Below are 17784 nucleotides of genomic sequence, written 5' to 3' on the forward strand. Positions count from 1 at the left end.
TATAGCAATTCATCCATGCTGCACACTAACCCTTAGTGCAGCGATGCCTAGTCAAAATATTTTGAAATAAAACTCTGCGCTGTTGTTTTAACGTTAAGTAAGATGCTCATCAAAAACTAAAACGCTATCCTGATTAGATTCTGTGCTTGTTGAAAACTCTTTAAACAAATATTCCAATAACTCACCACATACTTCTGACAATATTATTATAGTTTAAACCTGTTTTATCCTTATATAGATTAATAGATGCAAACAGCAAATCCTTGACTATTCCTTTTCCTAACGTCCTTTTCCGACTAAAATATGATGGCCAACATATGATTTTCATTGTTTTAGACTGCAGAGCACGCTGCACGGAGGCCTATTTGTAGCTCGTAGCGGAGTAGTTAGTCTCGGACATGGGCCAGTTTCACGGTTATCTGTCCAATGATCTGAAACAGCTGATCGGTACAAGCCCACCGACAAATCCGTGCACCGCCTTGCCGATAATGGAATCACCGCTATGTCTTCATTTCCACTTTTCAGAGCCATATTCTTCTGAAAGATTATTTTTTTGCCGTTTGTCTTTATGGGAATCCTCATAATTGTTAAAGTAGATGAAAGATTTTATTAGTTTCAATCACAATTTTTCACGATTAATGATTGATCTATAGGATTTTTCGTATTATAGAGAGTTTTTAATAAACTCCTACTTTTCAGAAAGATTATAAAAAGATCCCGAGAATGTAGTAGTAGTAGTAGTCGTGTTGGTTATGATTTGATTACAGTACAGTACAGTAGTTGTAAGCTGAAAGCCTCGTATACGCTTGCTTTTATTTCTTTATATTAGATACCTAGGACGACAGAATGTACCAGTGAAGAGAAATTATCAGTACTACTTGCTGCATATTCTAAAGCTGCATAATTTAAAAGAAACTTTTGCAATGCATAGAGCTTTATTTATTTAACTTTTTAAAGAGTCAACTTAATATTTTACCACATAATGTTGATTACAAGTGGCTAAGCCATTAAACAAATCTTTTTCTCAATTGCAAAAGCACACAAAACATGTCCGCATTATAACACGCAATTGAACAGAAAATATTTGTGTAGGCCTATAAACTTTTTCATATTACTTACTCTCCTCACAATCGTAGCCAAACACGATAGAGTCTATTTTCATAAAAAAAACTCCACCCTATTTGGATTCAAAATACGAGCCGGGGACATAACTGCTACAACATTATCTGATGAAAGCAAAACATTTGTTGTGTTGGTACTTGGTGACCAGGTCGAGTATCGTGACCTTTAACCTTTAGATAACATCAGATATGATAAACGTGATATCCACGTCCATGCCGTATGTTAGCAATGTTGACTTTGAACTAGACAAACGGTGACTGTAGGGTGTAGAGGTCGGGGGAGTCACACTCCTCTAAAAAAATATGAAAGTTTAGTTTTTTGTTTATCTATAATCTATTTGTTTTTGTTTTTTTTTTATTTAAGGAACGTTCCAAACCCCATGTCTCTTTATTTGTCGTCGGCCTTTTGTTAACTAGCAATTAAATAATTACCCAATGACGAACGGCATTGGCGTCCAGAAGTGATATGTGGGAATCGAACCAGCGACTTTCAGATTTGATGGCAAACACTACAATCCTCTGTTGAATCATGATGTGAAACTTTCCCGTAAAATATCAGTTTTCGATAAACTCTATCCTAAGGGCACGAACCTAAATTAAAGAGTTGTATTTAGTCACATAAAAAAATATTGAATACAAGTCAGCTGTTACATTTGTTTTATTATTGTTTGTTTACCTTTCCCCTTAGTTAACATTTTGATTCCTATAGATTTTCTATGATTACTTAACGAAAAAAAAACTATTTGATTCTGCCTCACTTGATAATATACGATGTTTTGTTAAAAAGAGCAATAAGTACGATTAAGCTGTGCCAAGTATATATTATTTACCTTTTATATTTACTTGATTTCTCAATCCCTCCTTAAGCCTCGACTGTCATATAACTTTAAGTAATTTGCCACACCGACGTCAAGAGTACAAATCACGTGAAATGTAAACAATCCAAAAAGAAACCGAAACGCCTTTCTACAAACATAAATCGGATAAACAAGGAGTGGTAACCACGACCTACGCTCAGGGCAGTTGTACCAACCTACGATCACTACATATCCGCCTGCAAATCGTGTACTTCCAGAGTAATACTGTGTGTAATAGTGACTAATATACGATATAACATATAGGCTGATACTACGGGATAGTAGGAAAACTGTTTGGTATCGTTGTGCGAGAATTAATCGATATTGAAGCTACAAACGTTGTGTAAAAAGTGGATGTGCTTATTTTGCTCAAGCGTTCAGCTAATACTATTTACTTAAAACTGTTAAAGGTTCGACAATAAAGAAGGGAAATAGTCACCTATTCGGTGTAAACTATAACTAACATTTAATTAGGAATATTGTAGGTTTTCATTTGAATCGACTAACAAATAGGCTTCATAGTTATAAAATAACGTTTCATACTTAAAAGCTAGGATATTTACTGATTGAATAACTAAGTTCAACAATTTTTTAAATAATTTTAATTCGTAGACTTTGATGATATTCCTTTGAACTCCCTACACATTTGTTACTATGAATGTATTACTAAGATCTAAGCGAGAAAAATTGTGTACAGAATTTCTTATGCGATGGATTACATTTGGCATTTGTGATGAATAATTTATAAGCTTAACAATTTATTTATGAACTTAATTTATAACCAGATATGAGGTAAATTATTTTTCAAATTAGGCCATACTCTAAGGTAATTTAATTATCATTTTATGGCAGGAATTGCCTGACTCAAAATCTGCATTACATTCAATACTTAACCTCCCTTTAAATTATAGTGTCACATTTTATCATCCCGTACTTCATGTGTTGTGAAGTATCGTTGTCAGCGTTTTCTTGAATGCTCAACTCTCTTACACTTAAAACCTATAAACCGAGACGGCAAACTCATTCGTTGGCGCAATATCCTGGTCTCGCAGTGAGAACTATGGAAGGAAGCGATGAAGATACGGGGATCCTCGGACCAGAGAAGGCATGATTATGCCCTCAGAAGGCATGATAATGCCCTCAGAAGGCATAGTCACAATGGAGCGAACTCATTATGAAACTAAGTTGCGCCACCTTCCGTCCTTTCTCTAGCGGTCGCTGGGCTGGGGCTCATTTGGATCACGGCAACTCCGATAGACCTCTAATATCTAGTGATTAGGCCATGAGGGGATTAAGGGCGTAATGTGATTGGATTGGATGCCCTTGACCAAGTGGGACAGGGAAGACGGTTTATTGACATTTTGTGTGGTGAATTAATTTCCAACACATGTAAAAGCACTCTTCAATATTCTTGTAGCGGTATTGTTCTTATTATTTTCGGCGTTGATCTACTAGCAAAATCTGGAACGCCAGCCGAAAATAGAACGTTTGCTCATCGCAAACAATTATTTGTGCATTTCAACGTCCTAGAACTAGCGTTGCATACCCGTTTTGTATGTTTGCAAAGACGGCCATTCAAATAACTTCTCCGGTCAGTTTTACCACTAAACGCATTTTTTCATACTGTCCGGGAAACAGCAGTTTTTAGTTCCTAAATCTTCCGCAAAGCCGTCGTTTTCAGGTAACTCCAAACAGGTAACAGGAAAACACATTGGTAAATCTTTAAGTTCGCTAAACTCGAAATTTGTTTATGGCACATTATAAGTGTTGTCTACTATTTTGACAAACGCATTATGAAAATGCCGCTAATCACACGATATTTTTAGCATTTGCAAACAACAAAAATGTGAAAATTTATGACAATTTCGTATAACCTCAAATTATTTGGTCGAATTTTGTAACAATTAACATTTTTTTCACATTATGAGGAAAATAGTTGTTTTATCACACAGAGCGAAAGTGTCTTTTTGGTACTTGATCGTATTTCAGCGACTGCGTGCCAAAAAGAGACTCTTTCGCCCCTAGTGATGAAATATACAATTTTATATAGGGAGAACTATGGTAAGTTGTCATCACAATAATTGATGTATGGAGAAAATATTAATGGGTAGAGATATATCGGAGGGACTTTGTTTGGAGCTTCTAGATTGTTAGAAATGTTTTTCAGCAATCGTGTATCAACTCAGCAATAACTTTACTTATTACACTTTATAGTTTGTAATGTCATTTCCAGTAGAGACGAGAGTATAATGAACACAAAACTCGCCATTATTTAGCGAATGTCAAACTTAGATTGACAAGTCATCTCAAGTGTAGTATCTGACACCTTGACCACTCACAATCTGTAACACTATCACGCACGCGCACACTCGCCACACGTCCGCACGTCCGCACGTCGTCACGTCCGTGTCGCGTCTTCGGAATTTCTTAAAACATTCAGTTGATATTGGTACACTTAAACGTATCCGCACATGAATCACAATCAAATAATTAAAATCGTCGAAGTAGGATAATTGATCGTTCAATATAAAGTGGATTATGTAATTTTGCTTGAGTTAATTCACAAATTAATCAGTTGATTGGTAAGGAAAACACTTACACTAACGGTTAGCCCCCTCTCCCCATGTGGCCGTCTATCGTCTATGAGTTTATTGTACTAAAGATATATTCAACCCCGTCAATAGAATCACTTGGTTAACTTAAACTGAGAAAATATTTATGTTGGCTACACAAATTGAAAAATCGTAAGAATACCCTCTGCAGTTACTACTGATATAAGGATTACAAACTTGCAAGCTTTAGCATTTTATTTCTGTTCAAACATATACATTTCTCGAACGGTTAACATTTTAGCTTTGTGTAATGGATGGATGATTATGTATCAATTTGCGTCGTTATTGGTACATGAAATGGTTGCAAACAAGGAAACCGTGGCCAAATATCAGGTAATGCACCATTGAAGCAGAACCTTTACTGTTACGGGGTTCGCATAACTCGAACAGATTATAACATACGATGTATTGGTGTCAACATGATATAATAGCTGACATGTAATATACAGGGTGAACAAAATTGAGTGGCCATTGGTATCCCAGAAACTATTATGTAGAGAGAGCTTCATTTCCTCATAACCTAAAAAATATGTTTTTACATTTTCAAAAATGGCCGCCATTTTAAAATTCCAATACAGCGGCTAACTTAAAAATTTAGTATGGAACACCTTTTATTTCATGACTGTTTCAAAATGTACATGAAATTTAAATCGTAATTTTTCACATTTCCCCTCTAAAGTTAGTCGTTTGCGGAAATAAGTCTTAAAAATTGCATCTACATTGTAAAAAGATCATAAAATAAAGGGCAGGTGATAATGAGTGAAAGATAAGCTAATGAATTAAACATTTTGGTTGCACAATGATCTAGGACATCTGAGTCCAGTGTTGATCCACACAAAAACTATTACTTTACTCAGGATCGAACTGGCAGACTTCTGATTACAAGGCTAGCACTACGCTATTGTACAGGTGATGGGGAGAACACCCTAACTATCAGGTATTTTTTATATCTACTCGGACTAAAATAGTTCATTGTGTGTAAAATATTGTAAAATGAAAGGACAAAAGTAATACAACATAAATCAAAGGTGTCCTATTCATGTATAGTACTTTCACGTAAAATATTACTATTGGTCGGTAATTTCTCGAAGTAACCACAATCGAGGTGAACGGCAACTGATATATTACCTTTGGAACTATCTTATCTCTCATCAATCTCTAACAACCTATTTAACACTGATGGATGAGTTTCGATCAAACGTTCGGTGATCCATTACTAAAGTGGTGTTTTAGATTGTCTTAGTTGTTGATATTGAATACATATTATTTATAAGATAAACTAACTCAGAATCCATCGAAACTCGAAGGTGTCAGGTGTCTATGTATTTTATTTTGCCATACAAGTGATATTTGTTTTTCTACTAGTGTATTGAGAAAAAGGGTAAACATTTGTAGGAAGATCCACATGTATAACAAAGATACACATTCACCATCAGGTACATATTGTAAATTGATTGTAAGAGGGTGGACTCATGGTCCAAGCACGTCAACCGAAGCTTATTGTGCATTACATATAGGTTATGTATAACAAAGGACCAACCATTAAAATCTCTCTTTAAATTGCACCCAGCCAAATTAGAGCCTATAAAAAGATTTTGAATTAATAAATTTGGTCCTTCGCACCGGATGAAGAGGACCAAGGCTCCTTGAACACAATCTTTTAGTTAAGTCGATTCTCTACTTGAATTTATTTTCCATTTAGAAAAATATTTGAATAATAATAAAGGTAAAAAAAAGATCATGTAGCATCGATCGATTAATCGATCATCTTATGCACATGTACACATCATGCATGCACATGTGCTTAGATCGATTTTCTAAATGTCCGAGATGTTGCTGTGAAAGTATTGTAATCAACTCGAACCTAAATCATATTTCCTACTTCCACTTAAAAAAGAAAAAAAACAACGGTTGCACTTCTCACCTTGGAAGTTCATGAACCAATAAGTGAGGTAACCAATCGGTCAACCCCAGGCTCTGCTAGGAGTCTCTAGTGTTACGGTAACCCAAGAGACTCCAGCGAGTGAGCGCAGTCGATTGGGCGCAGATTTTCCCACGACTGCGCAGCTCAGGTCACCCTGTCCCTGTCACCCACTGTCTCACTGCGCCTGCGCCGTTACAGCGCCACTTGCGCAGTGCACGGTCGCAATACTCACATGCTTCTAATTAGATTTCACTTAGGGTTCTCAATAATCTCTTTGCCTTGCTTTGCCAGAAGAATAAGACTGAGTATTTGTTCAAACCTTGAATGTGTTAATGTAGAGTACTTAATTTCTTTTGATTCAGAGGGGGGGGGGGGTGTAGGGTTACAACAAATACTGTCCACTGCCCATGTTTTTTTGTGATCGGCTTTGCTTCTCTCCAACTTTTTCACTCTTCGTGCAGCTCATCCTTGATTAATATGTTCCATATCCTTTTCCCCTTCTCATTTTCCTACTGCCTTGCAGATTCAGTCCCAAGCTTTACAACTAACTCTGTTGCACTTTTTTAAAGGCGTGGAATGCCTATAACTTATTTCCTTTTCTTATTACGATTTAAACCGGATCCATACAGGATCTGGCGTTTGTAGGTCTTTCTTGCCATCGGAAAAAGACAAGTTACTAATCAAATATTCATAAACCATAATTAGTCATCGTGCGTATGAAGTCGTCATCTATTTTGATACTGAGTGATTAATCCGGAGCTGTAATCACGAGATAATAAATTGAATGACAACGCTAACAAACAACATCCAAATTAGAGCCTAATACGTGACTAGTGGAAACTCGAGTAACTTCCCTAAGATTTAACCGAATGAGTATACCCTTTTCGAGTGCGTCCCAATGTTTTACATTGTACAATTAAATCAGGAATAGTTTTAGTTTATAGGGACCAAAAGGACATAATCAGTTAATCCTGTTTAGAATAGACATTAAATAAAATAATTCGGTAAAAAAGTCAAATTTTCCTGTACATTTGCACCAACCTGTATCCACGCGAAAAACTTCATTAGAAACGTTGGAGATTTCTATGAATTTGCAAGTGAAACCGACCACGTAAGTGTTATGAGAGGAGAGCAAGTCTGACACGAAATGAGAGAAAAGAGAGTAAAGAAACGTAAACAATCAGGGTCCACGCGAGCGCGAGAGACGATGGGAAAGGGAAAGCCTTGTGGGTGGGACAGGGTGCATCGCATACCAGAGTCTTCATCTGCATTCGGGAAATCGGCCCCTCCGGCACCAGAAGGACCAAATCCACGATCGTTTAAATCACTGACTTTTGTTTGCAATTCGTGAATTCGTCTGGGAACTCCCATGGAGAAAGTATAGTGGAAAGGTTAAAAACTGGTGGGAGTTGAATTTTAAAACACTTCTTTGGAAATAATTGGTGAAAGTGATCAATAACAGTATGAATCAAATTTAAAATTAAATCTTTTTTTGTTATTTTTTGTGACACTTAAATCTGTTATTTGGTTTAGTGTTGGATGATGGTACTGCTAACACGATGTTTTATTGTAACGTTTACATTTATTGAATAATTCAATAGTTACCCCTACCATTTATAATAATATGCATTGAATCGTAGTCTAATAAGTTTCTCACAATGACTTCTCACATTTTTCTGCGATTAAAGGCACAAGATCGTTAATCTTCTTTTAAACTAACTAGAGCTCACCCCGTGGTCGAAATCTCACCAAAAGTATGTATTGTGCAAACTTCTCTATTTCACCCAAGCTGTAAATATAACATGTGATTTTAATTTCTCTCACTTGTTTTGATTTTATGTTATCGTCTGTTATTTCGTCACCAGCATGGCAACTCTTAAGGCCAATGTAAATATTTTTAAATTTAAAATTAATTTGTGCTTATTTTTTTGCCTATTTTAATTTGTAAAGATATTCTGCACATCTACAGGAAAATATCTTACAGTATGGGTAGATTTTACCTTCGATTCACACGAGATGAGGAAAAAACTTGTTCAATAAACATGCTTGCCTATTATATAGGATAACACAAAACTTGGGACCTTGACATTGGTCCGATTCCCTTCTCGAGATTCTTCATTTTAGCAGTGTTGCCTACAAAACAATCTGACAGAGCGGGAAAGCTTGGGAACCAGGGAATGCGAACAATGCTGTGACTGACATTGACATTGACGATGTAATCTTATGTTGCAGGGTCTCCGAGGCACGGAGCGCCACCCGAACACAAGGTGAGTTCCATCGTTATTATTCAATCTTAAATATTTGACTATGAATAAAACTAGATATTTTATCTTCGTATTTTGACAGTTTTAAATAAAATTACGTATTTTGATTGAGCCACCGACAATGAGGCAAAGCAGATTACTGATTACTGGCAAATTGAATGAACAACATGCTTCAAACTATCATTTTTTTTCTCATAGACACTAGACAGATCCTGTAACAAGAACTAAGGTAGATAATAATTTTAGTCAGTACCGCATTCTGTGAGTGGTTCTAATACAAAATAGCTTCCTTTACAGGGTGTCCCGTAAGTACAATCAATGTAGGAATAGGTTTCATTGGTGAAAATAGAACTAAAACTATGAATAAATTATATAAAAAAGGTTTGTTAGCAAGATAGTCCATCTGTATTTTTTTATGTATGAGTTAACATATTTTTATCAAACGACTAAAAGTTCAAAAAGATCGACTTACAAATAGCTGAAATATCACGTTTAATTGTACAGGCCGTGCAAAATGAGGCGCTCCCTGACATCTTGGCCTTATTTTCACGACAAAAATCATAATATGGATCTATTTTAAATTTGACTCTTTTGAAAAAAAAAATTATTGACATTATTTTATAAAATCAGCCTTTTTCAGTAATTTAAGTTATACAAATTTTACAACCTCCATGTTTGAACTAAAAACGTTTGTGAGCAAATAGTTCATTGCTATTTCAAATAGTAAACAAAATTTCATAAAGATATCTTAAATGATTTGAAAGACATACATTTTATATTTACATCTCACTAACTAGGTGTTTTGGGAAAATTGTATTCTTGATTTTCTTTTTATTTTGGCACAGAAAACATTTTCCAATTTTTTTTGTTTTTACTAACAGGGCACCCTGTATAGATGGGATGTATGCTTCAGTATTCAAAAGTAATCTTGTTGAGGTGGCATGTATTAATTTTTTAAACATGGTTAATACAATTCAAAATTCTTTTTGGAATGTTTAGTCATTTTATGGTGTTGGTATCAAAAGCCTGGGTTTTGTTGAATTTAGCGAAAGTGATTTGCTGAACTCGTCATTTTAGGGACTACGTGTGCATAACTCAAAAATTGCTACTTAAATTTTAAATTTATAAATCTATAAAAATTCTTGAATTAAAATAGATCGTTGTCACAAGAGGTTTAGAAGATAGTAGTTTTCATTGTGAAACCCCGTTGGGAACTTAAGCAACAGAGTAATGAACTTTTCTAATCGTGAATATGAAGCAAGCAATGCGATTATAACTTGTGTTTGGAATTGTAATTGGACAAGAAAAGTTTAATTTGTTCATAGATTGGTTGTTACTTAGTTTCAAAAGCTGATGTGTTATGTCATAACGGTCATAATATTCTAATATTCGTTTTTGCTTCTTGGATTACATAAATGCAATCTATATATATAAAAGGCAAAGCCCTCACTGACTGACTCACTCACTCACTCATCACTAATTCTCCCACTTCCCATTTACCTAGGAGGCTGAAATTTGGTACACTGATTCTTTAGGCATTAAATAGGAAAACTAAGTGGTTTTTATTCTGATCGGACTCTCGGGCTCCGCCCCAGTGGCTCTGGAATTTCCCATGTTAATCTTATGAGTACTTATATTTAAATGGAATTAATGAATCTTAACAGCTGTTTCAATTAAACAAGTTGGTTCTGTTCTATGATGTTCAATAGCATTAAAGTTACAAGGATTACCAACAGGGTTCAGCACCATTTATTTCTTTTACATTTATGACAACAGCTAATTTGTAACCAAAAGGTGAGTGAGCGTAGCGAACGAACTTCAACCTCAAGGCGAGTGAGCGTAGCGAACGAGCTAACCTGAAGGCAAGTGAGCGCAGCGAACGAGCTCCAACCTAAAGATGAGTGAGCGTAGCGAACGAGCTCCAACCTAAAGGTGAGTGAGCGTAGCGAACGAACTTCAACCAGGACATGATTGAGCCATGCGAACGAGATCATCTTGAAAATTAAGAAGTGAAACGGGGCAAAGCCCGCGGGTTACAGCTAGTTGTATTATAAAACAAAGTTGGACGTTACGATCCAGAAATCTATGCATAATAAAATCCATGCATTTCAATTGAATCCATAACATTTGTAGACTTACAGCGTCAACACAGAGATAAAAAAGTGATCTAAAATGATTCTGAAACTCGCTATAAGTTTGTTGTTAAAATGCAACCATTTTAGTGCAACCCTAAGAGCTTAAGGAAATAGCAAAAATGTTTTTTATCATTATCAATTGAGAGGGGGCGCGACCTAAGTGCGTTTTCTAACCTAAATATGAGTGAATGGTGTGAAATGATCTGTGTAGCTTTGATACTGTCTAAGATCAGCTGTTTCATCAGTCAGGATCATTTAAAACCCAATGATCAGGAACAGCTTTGATTTGAATTATTTTGGTGGCATGTTCTGTTTCGTCAAAACATTATTAGCATTATCTCAATCAATGTGTACGTAATCTATTGGTTGTATAACAGAACAATAACTGGTCAAAATTGTATTATTTATGGCCTTGTTCGTCAATCTTTTAGCAATAGCAAGCAAGGTTTTGATCATCAGCTGCTACACGGCCATCTATTGTGCTGTACCAACCTTACGGAAAACATCTTTTGTTGACTGTATGCTTAGTGTTATCCGAACATGAAAAGCGGTTTTGAATTAGTACATCGGTTGAGGTGCGAAGTAAAATAAACATTGACCTTAATGTTCTTTTTATCTTGTCTACGTTACAAAAATTTTCTGAATTATTGTAATTTAAAAATAATTTATGAATTTGAACTCGTATTCCCCATTTGGATTTCAAAAGTAAGGGATCGTGTTTTAAAAATGCTTTTTTTGTATTTTCTGATTCGGTGCTGAGAGCCTTTTTTTTAATGCTATTAGGGATGTTTGGCAAGAGCTTTAAATTTGTCAGATATGGTTTGGGGGGGGGGGGGTTGTATGTCCAATGTATGACTATTTGCAGTAATTAATGTTAAAGGTATGTCTTATTAGACATTGTCATTTTTGTCTTACGATGTGAGTTTCGTAGACATGCCTCATGTCATGGTTGTAGTTGAAGTTACGCCTAATTCCATTTATAGATTTTCGTAGCTACGCTCTATAAAATTTGTGTAATAGCTACGCCTTGCCTGAGATTCGAGTTTCGTAGTTATGACTTGTTTGAGTTGTGAATTTCGTATTTATGCCCAGGACTTATTGATTTTCGCAGCTACCCATAGTCCGAGTCTTGAGTGTCAAAGTTACCCCTCGTCTCAGTTTTGATTGTCTTAGTTGTGACTTATCTGTTCAAGTGTCGTAGTTACTCCTCGTGTGTGTTGAGATTGTCGTAGTTACGCCCGTGAGTGAGCGACTGGTCGCCCATCCAGCAGCGTCACCCAGTGGGCGCAGTGGGCGATGGTCAAGGCGACTTCAACCATTGTTTCGTATTTATAGCAACCCATCAAAGGCCATCTAACACTTTTATGATTTCCGTTACCACATCACTTCCACTGATTGAATCATAGTGATGGAAAAATACCTAAACATTGTTGTTAACTTTTTGTCCAAATAATTTTTTTCGTTTGATCATTTTGTGGCCAAAGACGAAAATCCTAATTTGCTACCAATGTAAAGGACATTAATTGGAATACTTCAATTATTCTTACCCTAAATGCGTATATCCAACAAACAGGTACATTCTTTATTAGCGTTTCCTTACGCTTAGACTACTCTCGTTTCAGTACATAGTTCTGTGGTTGTTAACCAGACAGAAGTACCAGTTGTGCTCTGAAACAAATCTCACAGTTTATTTGAAACTGCTTTTTAAGTGAACAAGTTCTATCAATCTTCATCTTGTTATTTAAATGTAGTACTTGTTACTATTCACTGTGGTTGCAATGGGCGGCTCAACCTGTTCTACTGATTGCGTGATTATACCTGCTTCTGGGATCAGAACCTGAACATTGATCATTAATTACAATTCGAGAAGCATATTACGATGCTGTATGAAGAATTTGGTTTCTTAATAGTTTACCAAATAATATTGCTGAGATCCCTAATATTTACGAATATATTACTTTCAAGCTTAAATTTTCAGAGACTTCATAATTCACTCCTGACTTCAAATTCCATGTTTGTGGCAAATATTTTAGAAACTTCAACAAAAATACTTTCTCTGTTGTTATCAACATTTGGTGTCAAATTGCATCTGAAAAGGACCAATCACTAGTGACTTGGACACTAGTTGACTATTGACGACTTATTCACAAGTGATTTATCTTTAGTTGTTACCCTTTTAATATTGGTGATTCAACTTATGCCTCAAATGTGCATACCCGAAAGAAACCGACCCCCTCCTCCAACTGTGACCTCCCTTAATTACCATCTTCGGGAATGGTGGTTTCCATTACATTTACCGTAGCAAGATAATCTACAATGTATCATAGAATTGTGAATTATCTAGCAGGGATAAATTTCCATCATCTTCCACGTTCATATGGAATGTTCCTTTACATTAAGGGATTTCGCTACAACAAGGGATTTTATTCCTTCAAGAAGGGGTTTCGCCTCTCAAGAATTTAGAATAATATAGCCCCCCGAGCAGAAATTTAACTGTTCAAAAGCAGATTTAAAAATTAAAGAAGAATTTACCTTCTCAGGAGGTTTCGATTTTGAAAGAAGAGATTTCACCCCTTCAAGAAATTTTGTTGCTCCCAAGGGATTTCATGGCTCAAGAAGACATTTGGCAGAAGAAATAATTTCGCCTCTCCAGAAGGTATTTCGTCCCATGCCGGGGTTCGTGTGTGAGACACTTCGCCCCCGCGTGGGAATTATTCCCCCGTGTCCAGCAGGTGTGTAAGTGTGTAAGGTATGGAAGTATGGGACAGGTGGTTGCCGCAGGGCCCAGGACCGCTAGCCGGCTTCTTGCCCCCGATACCAACGAGGCCCACTCCCACCTCTGCCCGTTGACTTTTCATTTTTGCCCTTTGGCCTTCCATGGTGACGTCTGCGACGGCTTTTGTACAGAGAATAACGCAGTATGTAACCTAGTGAGGAGGTCATTTTTGTACAATGGTATTTCTCGCTGTTTTCACAAGGGAGCTGTTTTAACCCTAGTTTTGTTACTAATACCAACGTCGACATTGTAATAGAAAGTGTTCATAGGTAATTTGTCGTAATGTTGGATCGTGTTATGCTGGGAATATGTAATGGTAGGAGATAGTGACAAAGTAAGATAGTTTACCCTTGAAATTGGCGTATTTTTATAATCGTTTCGAAATACCCTAAACTGAGTATTTTGAGCTTCCATAGGGGTTTTTATAGGTAAAGTAAAGACAATATGCCCATGCAGGATGAAGTCTTTAAAGAGTATAAAGTTGGACATATTTATTTGCAGCTAAATATACAGGGTGAATATAAAGTCAAGACCCCCCCCCCTTTAATATTTTCCCCATTAAATATAAAGAGATATACTTTTGGTGGTCGTGCAATCTTAGCAGGAAGTTTCATTTTATGATTTTGAAATTTTTGAATGTCCCCCCAAAAGGGGGGATTTGGGGGACAACTAAACATTTTTCAATGTAAACCCCCATCAAGTTATAACTCATTTTGAAGTGTTTACAAAAACTTAAAGAATGGCGAAAACCAGAGTTCGCTATCTCTTCTCTATCCAAAATGGTAGCCAATATTACCATTGCGAACCAATTTTACCATTGATTTTCTACAACATTTGACGGGCTACCATTTTGGATAGAGAAGTGATAGCAACCTCTAGTTTTCACCATTCTTTAAGTTTTTGTAAACACTTCAAAATGAGATATAACTTGAAGGGGGTTTACATTTAAAATGTTTGAGTTACCCCCAAATCCCCCCTTTTGGGGGGACACTCAAAAATTTCAAAATCTTAAAATGAAACTTCCTGCTAAGGTTGCACGACCACCAAAAGGATATCTCTGTATATTTACTTGGAAAAATATTAGAGGGGGGGGGGTCTTGACTTTTTATTCACCCTGTATTTAGGACACATTCCAAATCCAAGGTAGCTAAGAATCGCGACCGTAAATTATGATAATGCCATGTCACCCGTGTGTGCAGCTTGTAGGAATTCGTGGCTCTTTCTGTTTTATCACTTACTCTTGATGTTTGTGTCATATGTCTGTAACTGTTAACCTTTCTTAACAGATAACGCAGTTCAAGGTCAAGGACCTCTAGGGGTTAACTATATTGGTGTCATTTTATCGCAAATTCTAGTCGTAAGTTATCAGTTTAAATTCTGAATTGCCCCGAACGTTTCAAAATGTTTTGCCAAAAGGCTTCGATCATGACGATTAAGAAATAAGTCTATCCATCTACAAAACTAAGATGGTGGATATGTATGGATTCTTCATTCTTTAACAAAATCAGCTCATCATAACGTACTGAATGTTTCGAAAGAGTTCTTAAAGTGGACTCACAATGCATTGCATGAAAAAGAACCATAGTAATTTGGAGAGAAATGTTGTAATTGTGTTTAGTTTTTTAAACATTTCAACACATTGGTGTGAGTTTTTACAGATGGAACTTATTTGTACAATGATTTAGAACATTTTACTCTGAAATTTAATTTGTTATTTTCATTGTTCGCTACATCTCTTAAGGGATAGCTAAAAAACCAAACATTTACATAACGTGTTTGATTTTACTACCACAATAAAGTTACCGTCTAGTTATGATTGCCTGTGTGACTTTAACGGTCGTCAAGACAGAAGACGTTAATGTCTTTGTACCAATGTCTCTGTTATGTCTGTCCAATGTCTCTCTCTCTCTCTTCTCTCTTCCCCCCTTCTCCTGCTACGACATACTTACACTCATGAATAACTTGTCCGTGTTACGTTTTCCCCAGCATAATCAATTAGTGTTCATTCCCCGGCTATGTGGCTATATATAGCGTTTCACCTCACCCAAGGCACACACGATGTACCAATTACAAATGTTTGCCGGTAACTCTGCTAGTTCCACTGGTGGTTCCGTCGGTAGTTCCTGTGGTAATTTATGTGGTAATTTTGTTGGTAGTTCCAAGGTTCGTGTGAGATGGCTCAATGCCTACGGATCTCCAAAATTATGCGTTCCTTTTGGAAAAGTGTGTATGATTTCGTGTGCTTCCTATAGGGTAGTTTATTTTTTTTTAATATCATAGGATTTGTACAGTTAAGTCGTATGAGTTTTTACACCCTAAATATTGCTTGGGCATGTCATACCAATATTTTCTATACATAAAAAGGAGGATACGTATATGATAGCTTTATCGCCATCATGGTTCATTTTTGAAATACTTTACTTTTTAGGTTATGGCTAAATATTTTCAACAGGTATTTTTAATTCCATAAAAGAATGTGTCGTTTAGCCCCCATTTAATGTAAGGTATATGGTTTGTACTTATTGTTTAAATGTGCCTATGTTTATGTAAAAATTAATTTTAGGTGAGAGGAATGACTCAAAGTAAAAAAGTATGAGCTGCAACGAAATTCAATCTATGATTCACGTATATCCATGTAAAATTCCTAACTGAATAATCATTTCCTTTACCCCTTAAAAGTAAAGTAATGGGGAGCTAGTAAGCTGGTGGATTAGGTGCTATTGTTCTATAGTGTTGCACATTTGACAAGAGTAAAAGAATAGTAAATAAATTAATATTACGATCGCGAGTGCTTGTAAAAGTTTTGCGAAAGTTGCTCCAAGTTGTCACCATCCTAAGTAAAGATAGAGCCAAAAGCACGTAAGTGAATGTCGTGGTATCCCTAAAAGCTTTCTTGTCGGAAATGATCCGGGAATAAAAAAACTTGTTTAGTTTTCCCAAACCTAATGGATAACGGAATGTCTTAATTTGAAAACTAGTTTCTTTCGTATCTTAATGCAGTTTGGCCATAAATGGGAACCAAGCGGGCGCATTTACAGATATAAGCTTTCCAAATTTCCTCATCATTTATTTTACGAACGGTGTTGCAACCTTTTTAGATTTTTGGACATATTTAACTATGCAGGTTTGTTGTCTAATCAAATGCATAGTGTATTAATTCAATTTTTATTTTTAAGAAGGAATCAAACTAATTTCCACTAATGTGTAATGTTGCTTATCTCATTAGTTTGAAACCATAGAATTTTTATATTTGTTTGCTCATCAACACCACGATAGAAATCGCCTTATGTAAATTTCAACTTGTGCATAGAGATTTTGTATCGAGAACAAATACTTTAAAGTTGGTTAATGTTGTAAATGTCTAGTGATTTAATTGACACTCTACGAAATTTCTAATGATATATAATAGCTTTTAAATCTATTCTTTCGTAGATAAAATTCGATATTGTAGACCTTGATACCTACCATGGTTTATTAGTACCAGTTCAAAATTTTAAATAAGAACCCTAATGTTTTATTTTAAAACTTGGAATGATGTGAGTACCTACGCTGTACGTTATAGAATTATAGTTATTACTTCTAAAGCAGCAACATTCCGTCTTTTAAGCTCAATATAAAAGCATGAAGTGTGTAAAGCAGAGTAAAATGCCCCTTGTAGTTTTTTTGTCTCTGTATACAATCAGCTGTTTCTATCCATGGACCATTAGAAGCCCAATGATCAATACAGCTGGTTAAATAACAGAAGTTGCCTTCCTTAGTTGATTTTACACATACAGTATATAACTACAATGTATTCAGTTTGTATTAACACCTTTTTCCGCCTGAAACTCTACTGCCGTGTTAACTACGGCCACCTCACACAAACAGCAAGCTTCGTATGTCGTCTGCAGGTAACGGTGGTACATAATTAGCAGGTTTGCTGTGTAATTGTGCCTAATGTGAGTCTCACGCTGTGGCGCTGCGTCGTCGTATGATGATCACAGCGCATGCTCCATGCTGCCAGCTTGGGCTTCTACACATGCGCCGCGTCGTCGTATGATGATCACAGCGCATGCTCCGTGCTGCCTGCGCTGTGCTTGGGCTTCTACACATGCG

General features: G+C 36.1%; 1 protein-coding gene across 3 annotated transcripts in view; it reads left to right on the forward strand.

The window, feature by feature from the left end:
* LOC128999463 (protein spire-like) overlaps window positions 1-17784 on the forward strand; it is a 205204-nt gene that overhangs the window by 43640 nt on the left and 143780 nt on the right. For all 3 annotated transcript variants that reach the window (XM_054426000.1, XM_054426002.1, XM_054426001.1), the window contains exon 2: window positions 8747-8781. In XM_054426000.1, the coding sequence (XP_054281975.1) occupies window positions 8747-8781 (35 nt within the window). The remainder of the gene's footprint in view (window positions 1-8746; window positions 8782-17784) is intronic.

The sequence above is a fragment of the Macrosteles quadrilineatus genome, unplaced genomic scaffold, assembly GCF_028750875.1.
Source record: "Macrosteles quadrilineatus isolate MER2022 unplaced genomic scaffold, UCM_ALF_1.0 Scaffold_8__2_contigs__length_117827958, whole genome shotgun sequence".
Taxonomy (NCBI): Eukaryota; Metazoa; Arthropoda; class Insecta; order Hemiptera; family Cicadellidae; genus Macrosteles; species Macrosteles quadrilineatus.